The sequence below is a fragment of the Jaculus jaculus genome, chromosome 5 (assembly GCF_020740685.1).
Source record: "Jaculus jaculus isolate mJacJac1 chromosome 5, mJacJac1.mat.Y.cur, whole genome shotgun sequence".
Lineage (NCBI taxonomy): Eukaryota > Metazoa > Chordata > Mammalia > Rodentia > Dipodidae > Jaculus > Jaculus jaculus.
Window position 1 is genome coordinate 93,161,236 of NC_059106.1, and position 19,953 is coordinate 93,181,188.

The 19,953-nt window shown below is 41.5% G+C and overlaps 1 protein-coding gene across 9 annotated transcripts in view; it reads left to right on the forward strand.

Moving 5' to 3' along the window:
- Fggy (FGGY carbohydrate kinase domain containing) overlaps positions 1-19,953 on the forward strand; it is a 492,311-nt gene that overhangs the window by 352,200 nt on the left and 120,158 nt on the right. For all 9 annotated transcript variants that reach the window (XM_045151276.1, XM_045151274.1, XM_045151282.1 and 6 more), the window contains one exon: positions 12,877-12,984. In XM_045151276.1, coding sequence (XP_045007211.1) covers positions 12,877-12,984 — 108 coding nt within the window. The remainder of the gene's footprint in view (positions 1-12,876; positions 12,985-19,953) is intronic.

A 19,953-nucleotide genomic window follows, 5' to 3' on the forward strand; every position in this document is an offset into this window, starting at 1 on the left:
AGGTTCGCCTAACCTCAGAGCACTGCTGTTGACTGTGGAGATGAGGGAAGAGATAATAGTAACATGTATGGTTTGGTTCAGAGTTTTCCTTTTCCTGATGTAGGGAAATCCCATCACGTTTGTTGAATTAAAAGGGACAAATCTTCCATTCAAGAGCCAGGGGAGCTGGGCTGGAAAATGGTCCTATCTGCCTGCAATGTCCCTGCTTTTCTTTTTGCCAGTTTTCCTCCAATAAAGTATCTCAGAAAAAAATGGGCTTGAATCAGATTTAGGGTTACATTCTGGTCCTGCCCTAGTTGTAATTCCAAGACAGAACCTGAGTTGAATCTCTGAGCCTTTTCCATCAAAGCTGTTTATGACTCAGGCATGCCTAGATCTTACATGGGGGCATGTATGTGACAGCAGCCACGAAGAAAGCCAACAGGAGTCCCACACGTCCCTGCCGAGGCTTGCAGGGCCCCCCAGCACACTGGTCAATCTCCAGCTCTGGCAAGAAGAAAAATTGGGTCACCTCTGCTGGCCTTGCTTATGTGTCACTGCTGTGCTGTCCCTAGGCACTTGAAGAATGGTGGGCTTCCTCCTCTTTTCTCCAGGCCTTTTGCTATCTCTAGACTTCCTGCTACCCCAATGCCACGATTTTAAATGTTCTCATCCAACTTACTTTTTAAACAAAAGATTTGCAGAATAAACCTCATGCTGTCACTTCAGCTGATGTTTTGTAAACAGTTCTCAGTTTATAGTACTTGTCCAGTCATGGGCGGAACTATGTCCATGTCTGGATAGTTGATGGCTCTACTTGCCTAGCCATTTTTGTTTTTCTTCTGATAGGTAAAAGGAGAGGGAAAGTTGTAAATACCTGTGCTTCAGGCTTAGATTTCCGTGGACATATCCTGAACTTCAGCCAGGACGTGGGAAGCCAGAAGTGGGTTTTTTTCAGGGAACACTTCCAGATTCCATGGCCAGTGCTTGTGCATAAAATGTCTGGCCTTTCCTTCTTTCTTTCTTCTTTTGTTGGTGAGGGCATGCTTGGATGTGACTGTGTGTGATATAAGCACATATATGCGTTCTTGTGTTGTCCTATGCACTCATCTGCAGCAGGGGACATTTGACTGAAGCCAGAGCAGCATGGCAGGTGTCCTGCCTTATTGTTCTTCCACCTGTTACGTTTTCATTTGAACTGGAGTCTTTTGCTTCCCTATAGAACTAGTGTGACAGTCATGCATGGCCACAGCCATATACTTATATCTATTTATCCTGGGGATCAAAATCCGGCCATTTCTCAGGCCTTCTCAAGACCTCTTTGATTGTACAGGAAGTGCTCTTACCCAGTGAGCCATCTCTCCAACCCTGGCTTTTCTTAAAAGATTCCTTGATACAAATCAGCTAAGGCTGTCTTTGCCTCCACTGTACTTTTATCTGTGATAGACCAGTCAGGCATAAACTAAGCCTGCTTAGTGGATATGTCTCTTTGCTAGAGCCCATGCAGCCTCTCCCCACACAGGAGAATTCCCTTCTTGGTGGTGCCAGATCTTACTTTCTACAATTCAACTCCAACATGATCTCCAGTCCATACATAGGAAATACATTGGGTAGGGTACAGGTGATGACATTTACCCAGCCTGCAGTTCCTTGGGTCATTGAACGTACCACAGATTATACTAAAGTCTGTAGTAGAGGATGCCACACTTAATGTGGTAGCTTGAATGGATGTCCCCCAATAGACTCAGGTGTTTTCTTAAAGCTTGTAACTTGGGTTTCCAGCCACCTGGCTGGAAGAGGTGTCAGTAGGGATGGATCCTGGCATGCAGCCTGAAGGCGTGTTTAGTGCTGGATCTGATTCCAGTTTAAAAGTGCAGAGCTCTGCGTGGTTCCCTGCTGTTTGCTTCCTGCCTGTGTTACGAGTGGTGGTGGAGGGTGGTTGTGTCTCTGCTCGGATCTGGGAAAGGGGTCAAGCTTCTTCTGCTATTATGGAACTTCCCCTAGGTCTGTAAGCCTGAAATAAATTCCATTCCTCCCATAGGCTGGGTCTGTTTAGAAGTTCATGTGGAGCTGACTATAATACTTAATCTTTGCAGATCTCTAACAGAGACCCCATATTTCATATGAAGACTGCAAGGACCAAGGTCACACAGAAAGTTAAAATTGAATATTGAATATTAGAAGCAAATATATAACAGTCAGACCTGTGAGATGGTGTCTGAAAACATATACTGGTATCAAAGGAAAACAAATTTGTCACTGCAATGGACATAGGAACACAGTTTGAAAGTGATCATTTTAGCAGTCCAAACTAAGGAGACATGTCAGGTCCATGGTTTAATAGAGGGCCATACATGTGACCAGGAAGAAGGTTGTGCCATCACCATGTGCCAGCACTTGCTGATCAGTCTCAGATGCCAGGGTACCCCAGGCATCTTTTCCCAGAATCCCACAATCTGAAGGAGAAAGCTGCTTTTCCTAATAGCTAGTTTACCATAAAAAAGTGTTGGCTGCTCTCTATTTGCAAACCACCAGAAATTAATACTGTGCTGTGCTCACTATTGAGTGGGGCATTAATAGAAGGAGAGGAGCGTCCAGTTTGTCATGTTACATTGGAGAGACAGAGGTAAGACTTCATCTGGTGAATACTGTGCAGAGAGAGCATGCCACCCCCTCATTAGCTCCCTCCCTTTTATCACCCTGCCCCATCTGACCTTCCACCTTGCTGGAGCCACAAAATGGTCTAATAATTGTCTACTCACTTCAGTTCTTTTTGTATTATGGAAAAGATGCATGGTATGAGTTTATGTCTTTAGAGTTCACAGATCAAAAGTTTCAAATCTGCAGACCAGGTAGAGTTTACTGGGGAACCAGGCATTTGCATACTTGAGGTCAAGTGTGGCTTCTTGTTTGCAGGGGAGAAGATAGAGTAAACTTGGGGCCTCAAACTCTGCAATTCACTCTCTCTTATAAAGCAACTCTGGGTGTATAAAATGTAAATGACTGAAAATCATATAGATTATATTTTCTATTTTGAGTTTCAAAAATGTGGAAGTCAGGGTTTAAGAAGTCCAACTTTGCAAATAATTTAGGATATCAGGGGCTGCCTTTCTCCATCCCAAACTGGAGGGCAGTTTGGTTGAGTGGCAGACCTATCCAGTGCATTTTCTTCACACTCAGATGAATAAGCCCAGCAGATAGCTGTGGTCAGCTTTCTTGTTTTGCTCTTGTTCTTGTTTTGCTCAAGCTAAGAAGATAGAGTTTCTAGGAAGGGAAACTCATTATTGGATGATTATTAACATTGGAGAAATCTCCAGAGAGAAGAAAATTTGGGAAGCCCAAGCTTTGTGAACCAGGTGTCACTCATAGGTAACTGAGCATGCTCTCTCAACACCCACCCTGAGCTTGGGGTGAGCTGAGCCGGGGATCTAATCCAGGGCCTTATGCACACTAGGCAAGCACTGTATCACTGAGACCTTGGATCTATTTTATTTTTATTCCATTATTATTCTTAATGTCATCACTTGGTCATTATAATAAAACAGTAGCCAAGTCCTGCATTTGTAAAGTCAGTTTATAATGTGTCTGATTACACATTACATAAGTATATTTAAATACATAGGCCTATGCACATAGCATGTTATGACAACCTATGATATGAAAAAGACAGAGTTAAAGGGAAGATCAAGACAATAATTGCATGCACCATTTAGTAAAAAGTCTGGTTTAAGGGACTTGTAAGGGTTAACCAGGGGAGGTAAGAGGGAAAAATTTAAAGACTGGGAATGAGAAAGAGGATGACACACTTGGGAATTTCTGGTTGTTCAATGAGTCTGAGTCTTAGTCAGTGATGGAGATGGATGCAGAGGATCAGGAAGAGATAACACTGGGATTAAGCAGACAAATAAGGCAAAGCCACATCAGAAGGGTCTCGAGTATGGGGAGAGCTTTTGCAGGATTTGGGTAAAGTAAAGGATGTGGATATGTTGTTTGTTTGTTTTAGAAAGTTCATTTGCTAAGGTATGGATTTCAGATTCTCTGAGCAAGACTGGAGGAGATGGAAGGTAAAAGAAAATAATTGAGTAGGGAACCAATTTAATCACTATTGCAGTAGTCCAAGCAAGGCACAATGGGGACAGGACTCATGTAGTAGCAATAGGAAACAAAACCTTATGCTTGAAAACTGGAGAGGACAGGACATGGTGACTTGCTTTGGGACCAATGGAAATAATGCACATGTCAAGAATAGACTTCCAAGACAGGGACCCAGAACAATAGCAGCCCTGGAAGGAGGGATGACAGCTCTGTTTTAGACTTGTTGAGTGGACATCCAGTATGGAACTCAGGAGTAGGGCCTGGGTTTAGTCTAAAAATGTAACACTTAATAGCATACAAACTGCCTCTTCATACACTGGAGAGCTTGAGCCCCAGGAAAGGTGGGCAGTGAAACACAGGAGAGAATCTGGAAGGCAAGACTGAGCCTACCACAAGATCAGAGCTAAGAAGTCATTGAGTCTGGGCCTGAGTTCACTGAGTTCAGGTCTGTGAACTCCAACCTTTCCAACCTGTCAAAATGGAGTCAAATTCAAGCCACTTGTTTAACTTTTTTTATTTTGTTTTTTTGAGGTAGGGTCTCACTCTAGCCTAAGCTGACCTGGAATTTACTATGTAGTCTTAGGGTGGCCTTGAACTCTCAGTGATCCTCCTACCTCTGCCTCCTGAGTACTGGGATTAAAGGTGCATGCCAGACCTTGTTTAACATTTTTTGAGAGCCCAACATATCCTACATCATTATGCACAACACCTCCCAGGTTTTGATCCCAGCTTTGGTTGATGACTAGCTCCACTTCTTGGTGGAAAAACTAAGTCTCATAAAGACTCAAAATCAATTAGAGTGATATTTATTTGGATGTATATTAGTATGTACATGTGAAAGAGAGACAAAGAGCAGAAAAGAGGTGATACTCTAAAATACAAATAGCCTAAAATTATCTTTGAAATTTAAAGAAGACACAACCCCATGGGCAACAGATGGGTAACCAGAATTATCTAGGGTTGTCTAACTTCGGGGTCTGTGCTCAGACCCTGCACCATACTTTCTGCCTTGAAGAACATGGTTTCTCTTCACTGGTTCTTTGGAAAAGCAGACACCTTAATACTCATTTTAACTCAGCCTGAGCAGAAATGAACACAGAACCCCATCTATGAACAGAGGCTCTTTGTTTTATACAAGGTGGTTATTAAAGAGTTGGCAGAAATGAGTATAAATAGTTCTTCTTGAGTGAGATGACAGCATACTTCTTTTGGGAGAATAGATAGCCACCAAGTTCCACACATGCCTGCAGCTGCCCTCTAAGAATGCCCATCCTAACAGTAGATACTTCACAGACTTCCCTTCCAGGAGTGCTGGTACCAGAGCCTGGCTCCAGGCCAGTCTCAGGTAATGGGTCAGGAAGGCAGAACTGAGAGTGGAAGCAGCTTCCTGCTCCAGAGATGAGAAGGAAGATGGCACACTTGGGGTAATTTCAAGTTGTTCAGTGTGTCTGAGTCTTGGTCAGGAATGGGCTTGGTGCACAGGATCGGGAAGTATTAAGTGTGAGCAGGCTCTGGGCTTAGTCACACTAGGAAACTCAACCAGTGGCAGCAAAGCCTTCTGATGAAATGGGTCCTGGCCACACCTCACTCCCAGATCAATGTGGGCATAGACACAAACAGAAACAGAAGTATACAGAGAAAGGCTCCTGACCCCACCTCACATTTTTTTTTAATTTTTTTTTTTTTTATTTATTTGAGAGCGACAGACACAGAGAGAAAGACATTAGAGGGAAGAAGAGAGAATGGGCGCGCCAGGGCTTCCAGCCTCTGCAAACGAACTCCAGACGCGTGCGCCCCCTTGTGCATCTGGCTAACGTGGGACCTGGGGAACCGAGCCTCGAACCAGGGTCCTTAGGCTTCACAGGCAAGCGCTTAACCGCTAAGCCATCTCTCCAGCCCCCACCTCGCATTTTTGACCCTGGGTGGGCTGCTTGGCCTCACTGTGCGTTGTCAGCTCTAACTTGATGGAGTTTGTTTCAGTCTGCATAATCACAGGGAAGCTCTACATGTGGACACACACACACATACTAACAAGTCACTCGATACCTGAGTGCCCCTCCCCTTGCCTATCCTGTACCTTTAATGCCCACTAGACTATAAGCTTCTAGAGGAAGGGGCTCCATCGCAATAAGCTCTGAAGCCCACTTCTCTGTCTCTTTCATATTGAAAATAGTAGACCAAACTCAACATTTATTCAGTAAATATTTATTGAATATTTACTTATGTAATATGTTATAGATAGTAACCATTAATACAGCCTATGAGGTTGAAAGTTTAAAAATAAACAGAAAAAGAAATTCTGCCAGTAATCTTGGACAGAATAGCAAGGTGATAGAAAAGTGAATACTTGAAGAAAGCCCAAAAGATACATCAACACAATTTCATAAAGCTCAGGCATGTGAGGACACATTCTGTGTTGAAATATCTCACTGGACTGGGTGACCAGATGAGATGGAATGACTCCACTTCATGGAATCTCAGAAAAACCTAAAACACAAGAGATCATATGATCCAATCTACTTATTTTGTTTTATTTATTTATGTATGAGAGAGAGAATGAACACACCAGGGTCTTCAGCCTGCTGCAAATGAATTCCAGATGTGTGCACCACCTTGTGGCACATATGCAACATTGCATGCTTGTGCCACTGTGCATATGGCTAAGTGGGATCTGGAGATTTGAACATGATTTCTTAGGCTTCTCAGGAAAGCGCCTTAACCATTAAGCCATCTCTCCAGCCCCAAGCTACTTATTTTAAAGAAGAAAAGGTGACTAATGTCTAGAAGAGGAAATTCACTGGTAGATTTTTAAGGTGGATGCTGAAGTTATTTCTCTTATTTCTAGCTGTTTGACCTACTATGCCTTAGATTTCTATGTTGATAGGGTTAGGTATATTATAAGGATTATGTATCTCATTGAGTTGTCATGACTATTAAATGTGACAATGTAGTAAAAACCGTAAAAGAGTTTGTAGCAGTGAAAAAGTACAACTTGTAGAAGTTCCTATTTTAGGGGCTGAGGACATTGCTCAGTGGGTATGAGCACTTGTTGCACAACCATGAGGGCCTGAGCTCAATCCCTCCTCTCCCCTCCCCTGGCACCCACATGAAAAGTTGGGCATAGCCATGAATGCCTGTAACCCAGCCTTGAGAGGGCAAGAGATAGAAGGATCACTGCAACTTGCTGGTCAGACAGTTGAGCTGAAAAATGATGAGTTCCAGGTTCATTGAAAAACTCTGTCTTAAAGAAATAAGGCCCAAGAGCAATAGAGAAGGACACCTCATGCCCTCCCATGATTTACACACACATGTACACATGTTTAAACACATATTTGTGCATACATATGCCTCTCTCTCATACACACACACATACACACACACACACACACACACACACCACATACTAACCTCTCCCACACACCAAAAATAAATAAATAAAAGTAAATTATTTTATTATTACATTTAACATAGAGGGCCGTCTCACTGATGCCTTTTCACATGCACAGATGTTTTGTTTTGTTTTGTTTTGTTTTGTTTTGTTTTGTTTTGTTTTGTTTTGAGGCAGGGTCTCACTCTAGCTCTGGCTAATATGCTGAAGCTTACTGGCTTTGAACTCACAGTGGTTCTCCTACCTCAGCCTCCCAAGTGCTGGGATTATAAGCATGAGCCACCATACCTGGCTTCTTCAGCTTTTTCAAACTTAAAATGTTGACAAATAGTAAGATCATAACTTTTAAAATACATGATCTCTTACTTAAAAGTCAAGCAGAGTTTAAGCTAAGCTCTCTTGAAGTCAAGCTGTGCATGTGTCACCATGCACAGCCCCACCCGCCTGCCAAAGCTCTCTAAACCACCGCTTTCTCCTCCCTCAGTCTCAAAGGGGCCACCTCAAAGAGTGTACCTTTTCTCCTGGGCTTTAACCACTCCTTCCTTTAGGCTCCTCCAACTTTCCTCCTTGTTATTTGTTTGCTTATTAGTTTTCCAGCCTTACTGTTTATCTCCAGGTCTGATATATAAAAATAGACAATTTTGAAAATATTTTATTTATGTTCTTATTTTAGAGAGAGAGAGATTAAGAGAAAGAGAATAGGTGCTCAAGAGCTTCTAGCCACTGCAAATGAACTAATGATGCATGTGCCACCTTGTCCATACACTTTTATGTGGATACTGGGGAACTGAACCTGGGTCCTTTGGCTTAGCTAGCAAGCACCTTAATATCTAAGCCATATCTCCAGCCTGAGCCAAATGTTTTGTTGTGATTTTTATTATTTCTATAACACATTTAAGGGATATATCAAACGTATAACCACAATTTAAATAGTAATACTAAAATGAGACTGGGTGTGGTAGTGCATGCTTTTAATCCTAGCACTTGGGAGGCAGAGGTAGGAGGGTCACCATGAGTTCAAGGCCATACTGAGACTACAAAGTGAATTCTTTAAGATCATTTGATACTTTTGTTTGTTTTTCAAGGTAGGGTCTTGCTCTAGCCCATGCTGACCTGGAAGTAGTCTCAAGCTGACTTTGAACTTATAGCCATCCTCCCACCTCAGCCTCCTGAGTACACAGATGAAAGGCAAGTGCCACCATGCCCAGTTTATTTGATTCTTTTTGGATCATGTTCCATAATAAGCAATAATTCTAGGTTTAGTAACTGGAGATATACTAAACTCTACTTCCATTCCATTTTCTGTGTAATTATTAAGAATACTTAATAATTAAGAATAATTATTAAGAATACTGAGTAGAGGTCTGGAGAGATGTCTTAGAAGTTAAGCGCTTGCTTATGAAGCCTAAGGTCCCTGGTTTGATGCTCGATTCCCCAGGACCCACTTTAGCCAGATGCACAAGGGGCGCATTCGTCTGAGTTCATTTGCAGTGGCTGGAGGCCCTGGCATGCCCATTCTTTCACTCTTTTCTCTCTCTCTCTCTCTCTCTCTCTCTCTCTCTCTCTATGGCTCTCAAATAAATAAATAAAAATAAACAACAACAACAAAAAAAAAACCACCAAAGAGAGAAAAAAAGTTTTAAAAAAAGAATTCTAAGTACAAAAAGTCAAGTTATCCATGTCTTAACAATTACCTTTGTAGTGTCTTCAGCCACCCTCACAGCTGTTCTAGTACACAGGCTTCAATTCAAGGAGTGCTAATGTTTATTTGATAGTATTTGATTGTTAACATAGGATGAAGTGTTTGTATGTGACATTCTGTTTAATCTTCCAAAAGTCCTGCAAGATTTGTAGAGATTAATATCAGTCTCCCCATTTTAGAATTGAGGGACCTAAGGGTCAGAAAGCCTAGCTTGAGGAAGATCATCTGTCTAGTAAGTGGCAGAATAAGAAATGTAATCAAGATGTGTCTATCTTCTACTGTTCACAATTATATTAGGGAAAAATTGTTGAAAGTATTTTGTAAATAAGGATTGTCTAGATTATCTAATGAGCCATGCTTATTATCTCAGCATTTGGGACATGGAGGAAGATCCTGAATATCTGAGTCTAGCCTGGACGAAATAGCATGTTCCAGGCCTGGCCAACCTGAACTAAATACTGAGTCTCAGTCATGCGCTTGCTTGCTCTTGCTCTTGCTCTTGCTCGCTCCCTCCCCCCCCCCCGTCTGTCTGTCTGTCTGTCTGTCTCTCTCTCTCTCTCTCTCTCTCTCTCTCTCTCTCCCACAGCTCTCTCTTTCTGTTTCTTTTAGTTAATTCCAAGGAATATTATTTTATTTGAGTGAATCTCTTAGCTTTGAGGGTTCTTGTTTAATACCCTTCAAGCACATATAAAGGCCTCAAAGAAGCAAAGGAAACCTAAAGTCAAGATCTTAATGTGTCAGAAGCAAGTAGAGAACTGTAGAGTATGTGTGGAGAGTGTTTTCATACTTTTGGACACATGTTATTTAACTCTCTCTGCCTCATGTTTACACATCTGCCCAAAAAAAGGGATAATTAGGATTAATACAAGTAATATGTTTAGAATGAGACCTGCTCTAAATCCTGAGTCAGTCTGATTTACCACTCCTCTTGCCAGCAGCACCATTAGTACTGGGAAGCCAGCAGTCTGTAGGGGCAGCAATGTGGTTCACTGACTGCCCTCCATTTAGGTCACGGAGTAACCTCCAGTCCAAGATTGCTATAAGCATGGAAGAAGCTTTCACAAAAATATTCAAATATTTAGGTTTAGTGCAAAGGATTAAAGAACACATAAATATACAAATGTGCGTTCTCTTTCTCCCCTCAAAACAAACTGCTTGTTCCTCCAAGAGCACAGGGTTAGGAGAGATGGAAGTACTCTCTGTTTTTTTACTTGCTGAGAGCGTTTGATGAGAAGCGTATGTCATCCCCAGTGTGGGAACACAAATGAGTCAGCTCTAAACAGTCCCCAGACAGAACCTGTGAGCCTCAGAGTCACTGTCTAACAGTGAGATCTTATAGCAACGGACACCGTAGCATCCTCAAATTGCAGGGTTATGAGGTAGAGTGTAACATATTCTTCCCGAGCATTCTGGAAGGGGGACTACAATCATAAAATCATAACCAGAAACTTGAGGCCCTCATCTGTGTCAGTTCACACTGAGCCTCGGTCCTTTATCAACTTTGTAACAAGGGACACTAAATCAGTCTCTCTGGGTCTCTAACCTCTAAGACATAAAAAGAGATGACTTGCACTTCATGGGTATCTACTTAGATGTTTAGGTCTTGGGTCCTGAGTGGTTATGAGTATGGACTTTGTTCACAGCAAAGGAGCTCTACAGATGAGTTCCAAACAGGAATTACTATGGCTGGCATGGGATCAAGTTTTCCCTGGGCAAGGGCAGGATGGCAAAAATGCATACCACTTAGTATGTGCTTGCTGTGGCTGGAATACTCTCAATATCTCTCAAAAACACCAACGCAAAGATAATCCAACAAACCCACGAGAGAAAAATTTTGGTGATTTTATCTTAATTTATATGTGACTTCTTTTTAGTGAGGCTTTCCTTGGTCATGGAGTCCCTCACTTCTGGGCCCTCAGAATACCTGTGAGCTTCCTTCACTGACTCATCAGTTTTTGATTGCACACCTGTGTGAGGATTTGATTAATGCCTGTATTAGGGTGGCCAGTTGGCCCAGCAGACCCTTGGGACTCTGGGGTTTTCAAGACTTGGGTCTTTCATCTCTAAAGCTGTTTAGCTGAGTCCTGGCCACACCTGAGTGATTGGCCACCCTGGCTGTGTCCCACTCAGAGTGGCATGCTCCATGAGGTCAAGGACTCTGCTCTGCTCTCACCACTCTCCTCCAGTGCATACTAGGATCCAGTGGGAACTTAGGAAGCATCTGTGCAGCCAGTGCAAGATGAAACTGTCCCTGTAAACTGAACTCTGTCCTTGTAGGAGCTTGCCCTTCCCTTTAAACTGCCCTTCCAGCTTTAGGTGTTAAATATCCCCCTTCCTTTCTTCCTGCATTTTCCTATTTGACAAAATGTAAAGCTGACAGTGTGAGACAGTAAGATAGTTTCCTCACCTTCTCTAAGTCCCTTTCTATTTAGACGTCAGAAATCTTACTGATCTGAAAAATCACTAGTTGGGTGAAAAGGATCCAGAATAGTGGCTTCAAGGCAATTACAGAGGGTCTGGCTCCATGTAAAATGCTAGACTAATGTCCACGAGGCCAGAAATTATGGCAGTTCAGTTCCCTTCTATCTCAAGGGCCTAGCATAGTACCCCCACTGAATAAATATTTGTTAGGTAAATAAATGGATAGATTCTGTGTCTTGAGACCTGGTAGAGTAAACCTTATATACCTAATTCACCTCCTCACCCTCCTTCTCAGGAACATGAATATAACCTTAGTACCCATGCCTACTGGATGAGGAGAAGCATTCGTCATTGCAGATGTACAAATACTTGGCCTGTTACTACTTTTCTTGGAGACTTAAAGGTCCACCATGGCCTGCTGCAAACAGCATTGCAGCATCATGCACTTCAGCTAACCCATGGGGCTCTGTTCACAGTGACTTCTTCCTCTTTACCTAGCCAACTCTAGTCTTTCAACCTAAGCTTGGGTTCCTTTCTCTAAAAAACTACTTCCATACCACTTCCTATTTCACAACAAAATTATAAAAAATCTTTAAAAAGAACAAAATTATTGTCATTAAGAAAACACAGATTATAACCAGCAAGAGTTCAACCAATAGGCAGAAAGGTCACACTGAGTAGCTACTTCCTAATTTATAAAGCATGAAGGAGGAAGTGGACACTTTGATCTTTCCTTCATAGAATATACTCTAGTCTTCTTTCAAAGCAAAACCTAACTAGTTATTGTCTTTCATTAGCCAGTTTCACTACATTGAGTCATGCTGACCAGTTAACATTTAATTTTATTAAGTCATGCTGGCAAGAAAATTTACATTTTTGTGATTAATGCATATTGGGGAAATGGAGATATTTTCAGTTGGGTGACTTGTTTATGAGTAGTTGACCTACTGATACTGATATAAACTAGATCCTATATAGACACAAAAGGGGAGAAAATATAAGCTAATTTTGTAATTTCTTCCAAGGGAGGGAACTGGCATAGAAGTGACTTGTTGGTGTCTTTCCTCAATGGTTGCTGTTGCTCCTTGACATCCAGATGAATGTGTCAGCAAAGCTAACATGGCAGAGTCATGGCCATCCTTAGCAGAAAGCGACAGGCCCACCATGGAAGATCTCAGCAAGAAGCTGACTTCCCCAGTCAGAGGAACATCAGGAAGAGGGAGACTGAAGCTTCCTCTGTCCTTAAGGGTCAGTGTTTTCACACTTTGTCCCCTTTTTCCTTTCTTTTCAGATCAGCAAAGATCCAGTTTTTGTACCAGGTGTCTGGGGGCCATATTTCTCAGCCATGGTACCTGGCTTCTGGCTGAATGAAGGTGGTCAGAGTGTTACTGGGAAATTGGTAAGTTGACGCTTCTTCCAAGGGCTTCTTAACATTTTACCTATACAGCCAGTAGCTGGGACATTTTCAGAAGTCAGAATGCGTGTTCACTCAAATCAAGAGCCTAACCTCAGTGGGTATGCAGTGTGTGTTAGCTGTAAGAATAAATATTGCCCCCCACCCAGGCAGTGGTAATTGACCTCTTTTTTCAACTGATCTTTCCCCATGCCCATCCAGTTTTCCTGAGGCAACCAGAGTGATAGCTCTACAAATTTAAATGTTACCTCTCTGCCAAGGCTGCTAAGTTACTCCCTATAATTCTAGAGTCTATTCAGTAAACAAGTTCACTTAATTCTCTGGCACATTACACCCTTCATGGAATATCCCTCCAGTCCCACAAATGTACCTGCCACTTAGGTTAAATTGTAAAGAGCTTTTCTTACTCACAGCTTCTCTGTAGCTCAGATTATTCTAGTCCTCTGATGATTTGTGTTTGATTCCTTCCCAGCTTGAAGAGTTACCACCTTAATGATTTCACCTGGTTATTAAGACAATTCCATTATCACAATCTATTATTCCCACTGGTCTACTAATTAGCTGCTGTAGAACACTAGGGCCATACCATGATACTCTGTATTTAGCTTGGTTCCTGGTCCATAGAAGGTAACAGAAATTTGGTAAATTGTTAGCACTGTCTAAGAGGGGAGACAGAAAACCCATAAAATTAGATGACTACTGCCAACAGGCTCTACATTAGGTTAGGAAGTGCTTTGTATGGAGAAGATGTTTATACAGAACTATAGAAGATACAAGAAGGGGAGGTAGAGAATGGGTCTTAAGGGTAGCAGAATTTACAAGACAAGATGTAATTATGAAAATAATATGTATATTTGAGAGATTGAAGATAGTTCTGGGGTTCAGTTGTAATATGAAATATTCTTAAAAAGAATGCCTTACAATAAAAGTGTAATAAAAGTAACACAGGGCCAATGTCCTAAGAAAGCCCTGTAAAATATGCTCAGGATTTTGACCTCACCTTGTAGGCCAAAGCAACCAGCACAAGGTTTAAAGAACACTTGGAGGTTCTAGAGAGATGGCTTAGCAGTTACAGTGCATGCCTGCAAAGCCTAAGGACCCCAGTTTGACTCTCCAGATCCCATGTTAGCCAGATGCACAAGGAGGCACATGTGTCTGGAGTTTGTTTGCAGTGGGTGGAGGCTCTGGTGCGTCCATTCTCACTTACTCTCTCTCTCTCCTCTCTGTCTCTAACAAATAAATAAAAATAAAATCTTAAAAAGAAAAAGTCTGAAAGAGCACAGGAGCATGTTCAGATCTCATGAGCCCTGGCAAAGAGAGGAAGGTTGCCTAAGTCTACCTGGCCAAAGTAAGGGTGACCACTTTACATGTCAATTCCCAGACAAAAGTCCTTGAGGGCTTGATGGAGCACAGTGGCACTTGAGAGTAGGAACTGAGGTCAGAAGGCTGATAGAGTTCCTGAGGAACTGGATGCAAGGGGACAGAGATGTGGGCTCAATTAGTGAATCTCACATTTGCTGTGTTAAGGTGAAAATATCTGTTCATGGTATGAATCTCTTATCAACTGTTGTGAATTTTCAGCCAAATTCAAGGTGATCTTATCCAAAGCTGGATAGGGAGGTAAGCAGCCACTTGTTTCCATTTCTTGCTGTATTTTATATTCATTAGCCTCAAGTTCTGTTTCAAAGAGAGTGGAAACATAGATGAATGGATTGGGTCCATAGGATGCCTCATGCCATGCTAAAGCAGTAAATGAGATGAATCAGACCTCATCCATCCCTGGTCTAGAGACCATCCTCTGGTAGGGAATGCCAGCAACATGAAATAAATATTTGTGCTAGAAAAGCTGAGAAGCATTGTTGTATGCATAAAAGACAGCAGAAGTGATGGCCACTCTTCTTAACCTGTGTTTATAACACCTTTCAAATTCAATATTCAGACACATGCTGCTGAGCTACAGCCTCTGTACCCTTCTGTCATGGGACAGCGCCCTCAGCAGGCCTGGAGCTAACAATTGCTGTGTGAATGCTTTTGTAACAAGGATAAAATTTCTTCTGTATATAGGATGCATGTGCATGAGCTTCTTTATTAATAGATTTTCAGAGAGTTTTTATGCAAATTAGATATCTGCATGGCTAGAACTATCTTCCTCTAGTATTTGGATCAAGGTTTGCCCTGTTGTTATAGATGTAAGCTATCTTCACTTAATCTTATGATATATATTTTTATATATCACATTATATATATATTTAGTATTTTATATATATAATGTTTTTAAGAATAAAGGTTATACCTATGTCATGAGCCCAAATTTTAATTTAAAAAGTGATCATTTTTTGCCATTGCTAAAAAATTTTACAATATTCACTGTATTTTTATCAAGAGTCATAGGTACTGTTAGCCCTAACCTATTCAGTTAGTTTTGTACCATCAACCAGTAAAGTTGGATTGCATACACTTATGTGGGAAATTCTGTGCATGTAGTTTCACTAGAGAGAGACCTGGGACAAGATAGACATAGATTCTTTTGCTTCCTTGAGGTCTGATACCTTGCTTCTTTCCCAGGAAGCCTGCATACTTTCTGTGGATGGCAGCCATTCTGCATGGCAATGATTATGGATGGACTTTAAGCAAAATACGTAAAAGTACCAGATACATGCAAATTATATTTTCTTTCCACATATTTAGTTCTGTACAGTTTATGTTTTTAATCGCTATCAATATTTGTAGAGAATTATTTTTTCTATACTTTGATCAGCATTTGTAATTGCTGAGTATGAGAGAACTGATATGATAGAAAGTATTTTTTAGCTGTAATCAGAAGTGGAGTCCCTGAATGCTTTTAAAAGAAGGCTTGGCTTCTTTATTTCTCTGACTTAAATTCGTCTGTGTTTTTCCATTGTCCTCAGAATGAAATCTAAAACTTTGACAATAGCCCACTTGATATGCCCCTCTCCCTTTCTCTCTGTTCATGTCACAGCTTTCCGCCTCATTTATTCCTGCCATACTCGCTGCAGCCTGTGAATAACCAGGACACGTGAAATGCTTTCCTTCTACAGTCTTGCACTTGTCGTTCTCTTTGCAACAAGTTGTTGTTGTTTTGCTGCTAGCAGCCGTTTGTGCTCACGGTGTTGCTCAGATTTCATCCTCAGTGAGCTCTTCCCTGACTCTCTCTCTCTAAAATCAGTGTCTTACTCCAGGAAACCATGCATTTCCTTTGGACTACTCATTACTATCTCAAATTATGTCTATATTCATTATAATTACATTCACTTGTTGACTTCTAGTGGCATAGTGTGTGGGAACCAAAATTAAGTCTAAATTGCCACTAAAGCCCCTTTGCTTGCTTAGTGTGTCAGGAATGGAAGAAATGGTCAGTTAACATTTGTAGAGTCAATAGGCTAGTCTACACCTATTTAAATTTTATCATATCCATTCTCACATTTTAAGACAAAATTATTTTTGTTTATCTCTGTGTCTTGTTTTTTTTATTAATTATTTTTGTGCTTAGCGACTAGTCAATTTGGTACCATTATTAGGCTCACCCATGTGCTACTCCCTCCCCCTGGCCCCTCCTTGTTGAGGTATATGGGTCATGCATTGTGGAAATAGCCCATAGTTATGGGTAGGATAAATGTCTCTGCTATCATGACCCAACGTGTGGCTCTGACATTCTTTCCACCCTCTCTTCTGCAAAATTTCCCTGAGCCATGTTGGGTTCATTTTTGGTCTGCTTCAGTGATGAGGTGTTGGGGGCCTTTGAGTCTCTGGACATCTGATTTGGTAAGAGCTGATTTTCCTCTGTTTTGATCTCCTTCACCCTTGTGTTGGTACCTGGTTCACCAAGTAAACAGCACCCTTGCTTGTTTCACCAATTGTGCTTAGTTTCAGTCGGGGCCCTTTTGAGGTATGATGGGGTGGCTCTCTCCTTAGGATCTATGTCTATCTGAAAAAGAGAAGCAGAATCTTCAACAGAGAGTAAAGTTAGCACCCAACATATATAGAGAATTTAATAGGTATAGGCCCTTTTGTAGCCCACAATTGGTGGTAGCATGATAATGGAGAGCAGGCTCATGTTTGAATATGGTTCTGACTTGTTTCCCAGATCCAGCTATGGGTCCTGTACCACTGAAGGGATCAGTTAGCCAAACCAAGAGCAGTTGGTTTCCCATCATGGCTGTGCACCACTATTGTATTTGTGTGAGCATCATGACAGGTTATTTGCTGCTAAGTAGGTTAGACCATGAGTTGCTAGTAGATATTGGTCATTTTCCCTCAGTCGTCCATGTAGCACCTTCTGGCACTAGATGTGCTGACTGTCTGAGGACTAATTCTCTTCCAGCTTCCAGCCATGTCATTCCATTTTACGTGTCAACTGCATATGGTGTCTTCAGCAGTAGGGTCTTACCACTAACCTTTTGTGGGTCATCAAGTACTCTTGACAGAAATCTGTCTTTCTTTTAGGAAACCTTGTAGGTTTCTCTGATCAAAAGCTCATTGTGAATGATAGCCACATGCTGGTACTAGGAGTTATAGGTCAGTGCCCACTAAGAAAAGGAAGCAAAAGATAACTAATATACAAGAGTTAAAGAGAAGAGAGAGAGAGAGGGAGAGAGAGAAGTTGTAGAAGATTAACATCAGTCTTCATCATACCCTCTCCATTGTCTTTTGGCTCAGGTGTTCCCTCTAAGGACCTGATGAAGGTTCAGCCATTTGGTCTGCCTTTTAGGATGTAGAATTTTATGGTACCATTGCTGTTTGAGTCTAGATTTGTGTTTCCTACCCACTTCCTTGCCCTCCCCTCCCTACCCACCCATCCTATTGTCTAGTCCTCGAGATGCTTGCTGGGTATGTAAGGCATCTTGGGTAGATTCAGGTTAGGTGGTATAGTGAGTGAGACTATGTGGCAATTTTCTTTCTGTGATTGGGTAAATTCACTGAGAATGATCTATTCCAGGTTCAACCATTTTTCCTCAACTTCCATTGTGTCATTTTTTCTTACTGCTGTATAGAATTCCATCATGTAGATATACCACATCTTAGTTATCCATTTGTCTTGTTTTTAGGATGATATCTAGTACAATGTAGCCAAATATTCATAAGCTAGTTTTAGAAATGACTGATTAACAAACTAACACTATGCAAAGCTAAAAACGTTGGTAATAAATGAAACTGAATGAAGTACCCGTGAATTAAATCAGAATTTAAGTACTTGTTACTAAAATTATTCTATATAATGTACATATTAAAATTGTGAAAGACAAGGTATAGTTCATATTGTCTTCCCGGAGTGCATGTCACCTGTAGGGAACTGCTCAGGACTATAGTCCTGGGGTTCAGTTGTAATATAAAACGTTCTTAAAACAATGCCTTACAATAAAAGTATAATAAAAGTAGAGCAGTCATACATGCCTGTATGCACAGCTGTCAGGAAGCTGAGATACGAGGATCATGAAACCCATGCCAGGCTGGGATGCATAATAAGATCCTATTTCAAAAGCACTAAGGTTTGGGGATGTAGCTCAGTGGTACAGCACTTGCCTAGCCTGCAAAAGTCCTTGGGTTCAAAAAGGAAAACTGAAAGAATAATTATAGGTTAATACAAGCTAGAAGGAAACAACTGTGAAAATGATGAGCATTTTTGATTTTGGTCTAATGATTTTTTTACTCTGCCAGCAGGAGAAAGTAAAACACATCCTCAGTACTCATACATAAACCTGGGTTTAATGGGAAAGAAAGTTATCATGCAACAAGACAATTTTGCCGTGACAAAATGAACACAGAACGCAAAGCTAGGTTTGCATCTGGGGTGCAGGGGTCTTTGCATGTGGATTCTTGACCAACAGTGTTTACTATCTCAAGCCGTGCAGTCTTTATCATGTACACATGTTTGGCTATTTGTCATAAGTTGTTGAGCACTTTAGAGAAAGAATCTGAGATGATCTTGACCTTATTAAGAGCTTAAATCAGCCCTACTCAGGTCTCTGGATTTCTTATCTGTATGCCATGCCCTCTGCTATGTCAAGGGTCAAAACTGAAATGTCTAATGGAGCCAGAAGAATGTGTAAATGAGTAAACTGACAGACAAAGGAATAGTTCTGATACCACAGGGAATGTTCTGTTTCTCTCAGTACTGTTGGGCTCCATTCCTTTGATAGAGTTGTCTGTAAGATAAGTAAATTGCTAGTGCCGTCAGTGAATCCCTGGGATCTGGTGTTTTCTGTCAGGAAAATGGCAGGGAACAGAGAAGGCAAGTCTATGTAAAGGAGTCACCCTCACACTGCACAGTCAACTCTGGCCAGGTAGAAAAATGGGAAGCTACTATATCAGTTTTCCACAAAAAAAAAAAAAAAAAAAAAAAAAAAAAAACAGAATTTAGTCTTTCAGGAAATCTCTCAATTTAAAAATATTGCCTCAATTTTTACAACATTATTTCTTCTTTTTATTATTTATTTGAGAGCGACAGACACAGAGAGAAAGACAGATAGAGGGAGAGAGAGAGAATGGGCGCGCCAGGGCTTCCAGCCTCTGCAAATGAACTCCAGACGTGTGTGCCCCCTTGTGCAGCTGGCTAACGTGGGACCTGGGGAACCGAGCCTCAAACCGGGGTCCTTAGGCTTCACAGGCAAGCGCTTAACCACTAAGCCATCTCTCCAGCCCTTTACAACACTATATATCCCAGAGCAAGGGAGACGGTACGATATCATCAATAAAGCATGTGCTATGCAAGCATGAGGACCTATATTTGGACCCCCAGGACCCTTGCAAAAGCCTAGTGGTTATGATGGCTGCCTGACATCCCATCTTTCAGAAGCAAGAGACAGAGGATTCCTGGCAGAAAGCTGTCTAGCTAAACTAACTGAACCATTGATCTCTGGGCTCAAGTGAAAGATCCTTACTCAGTAAATAAAAAGAAGAGTGATCAAAAAAGACACTCGACATCAACTTCTGGCT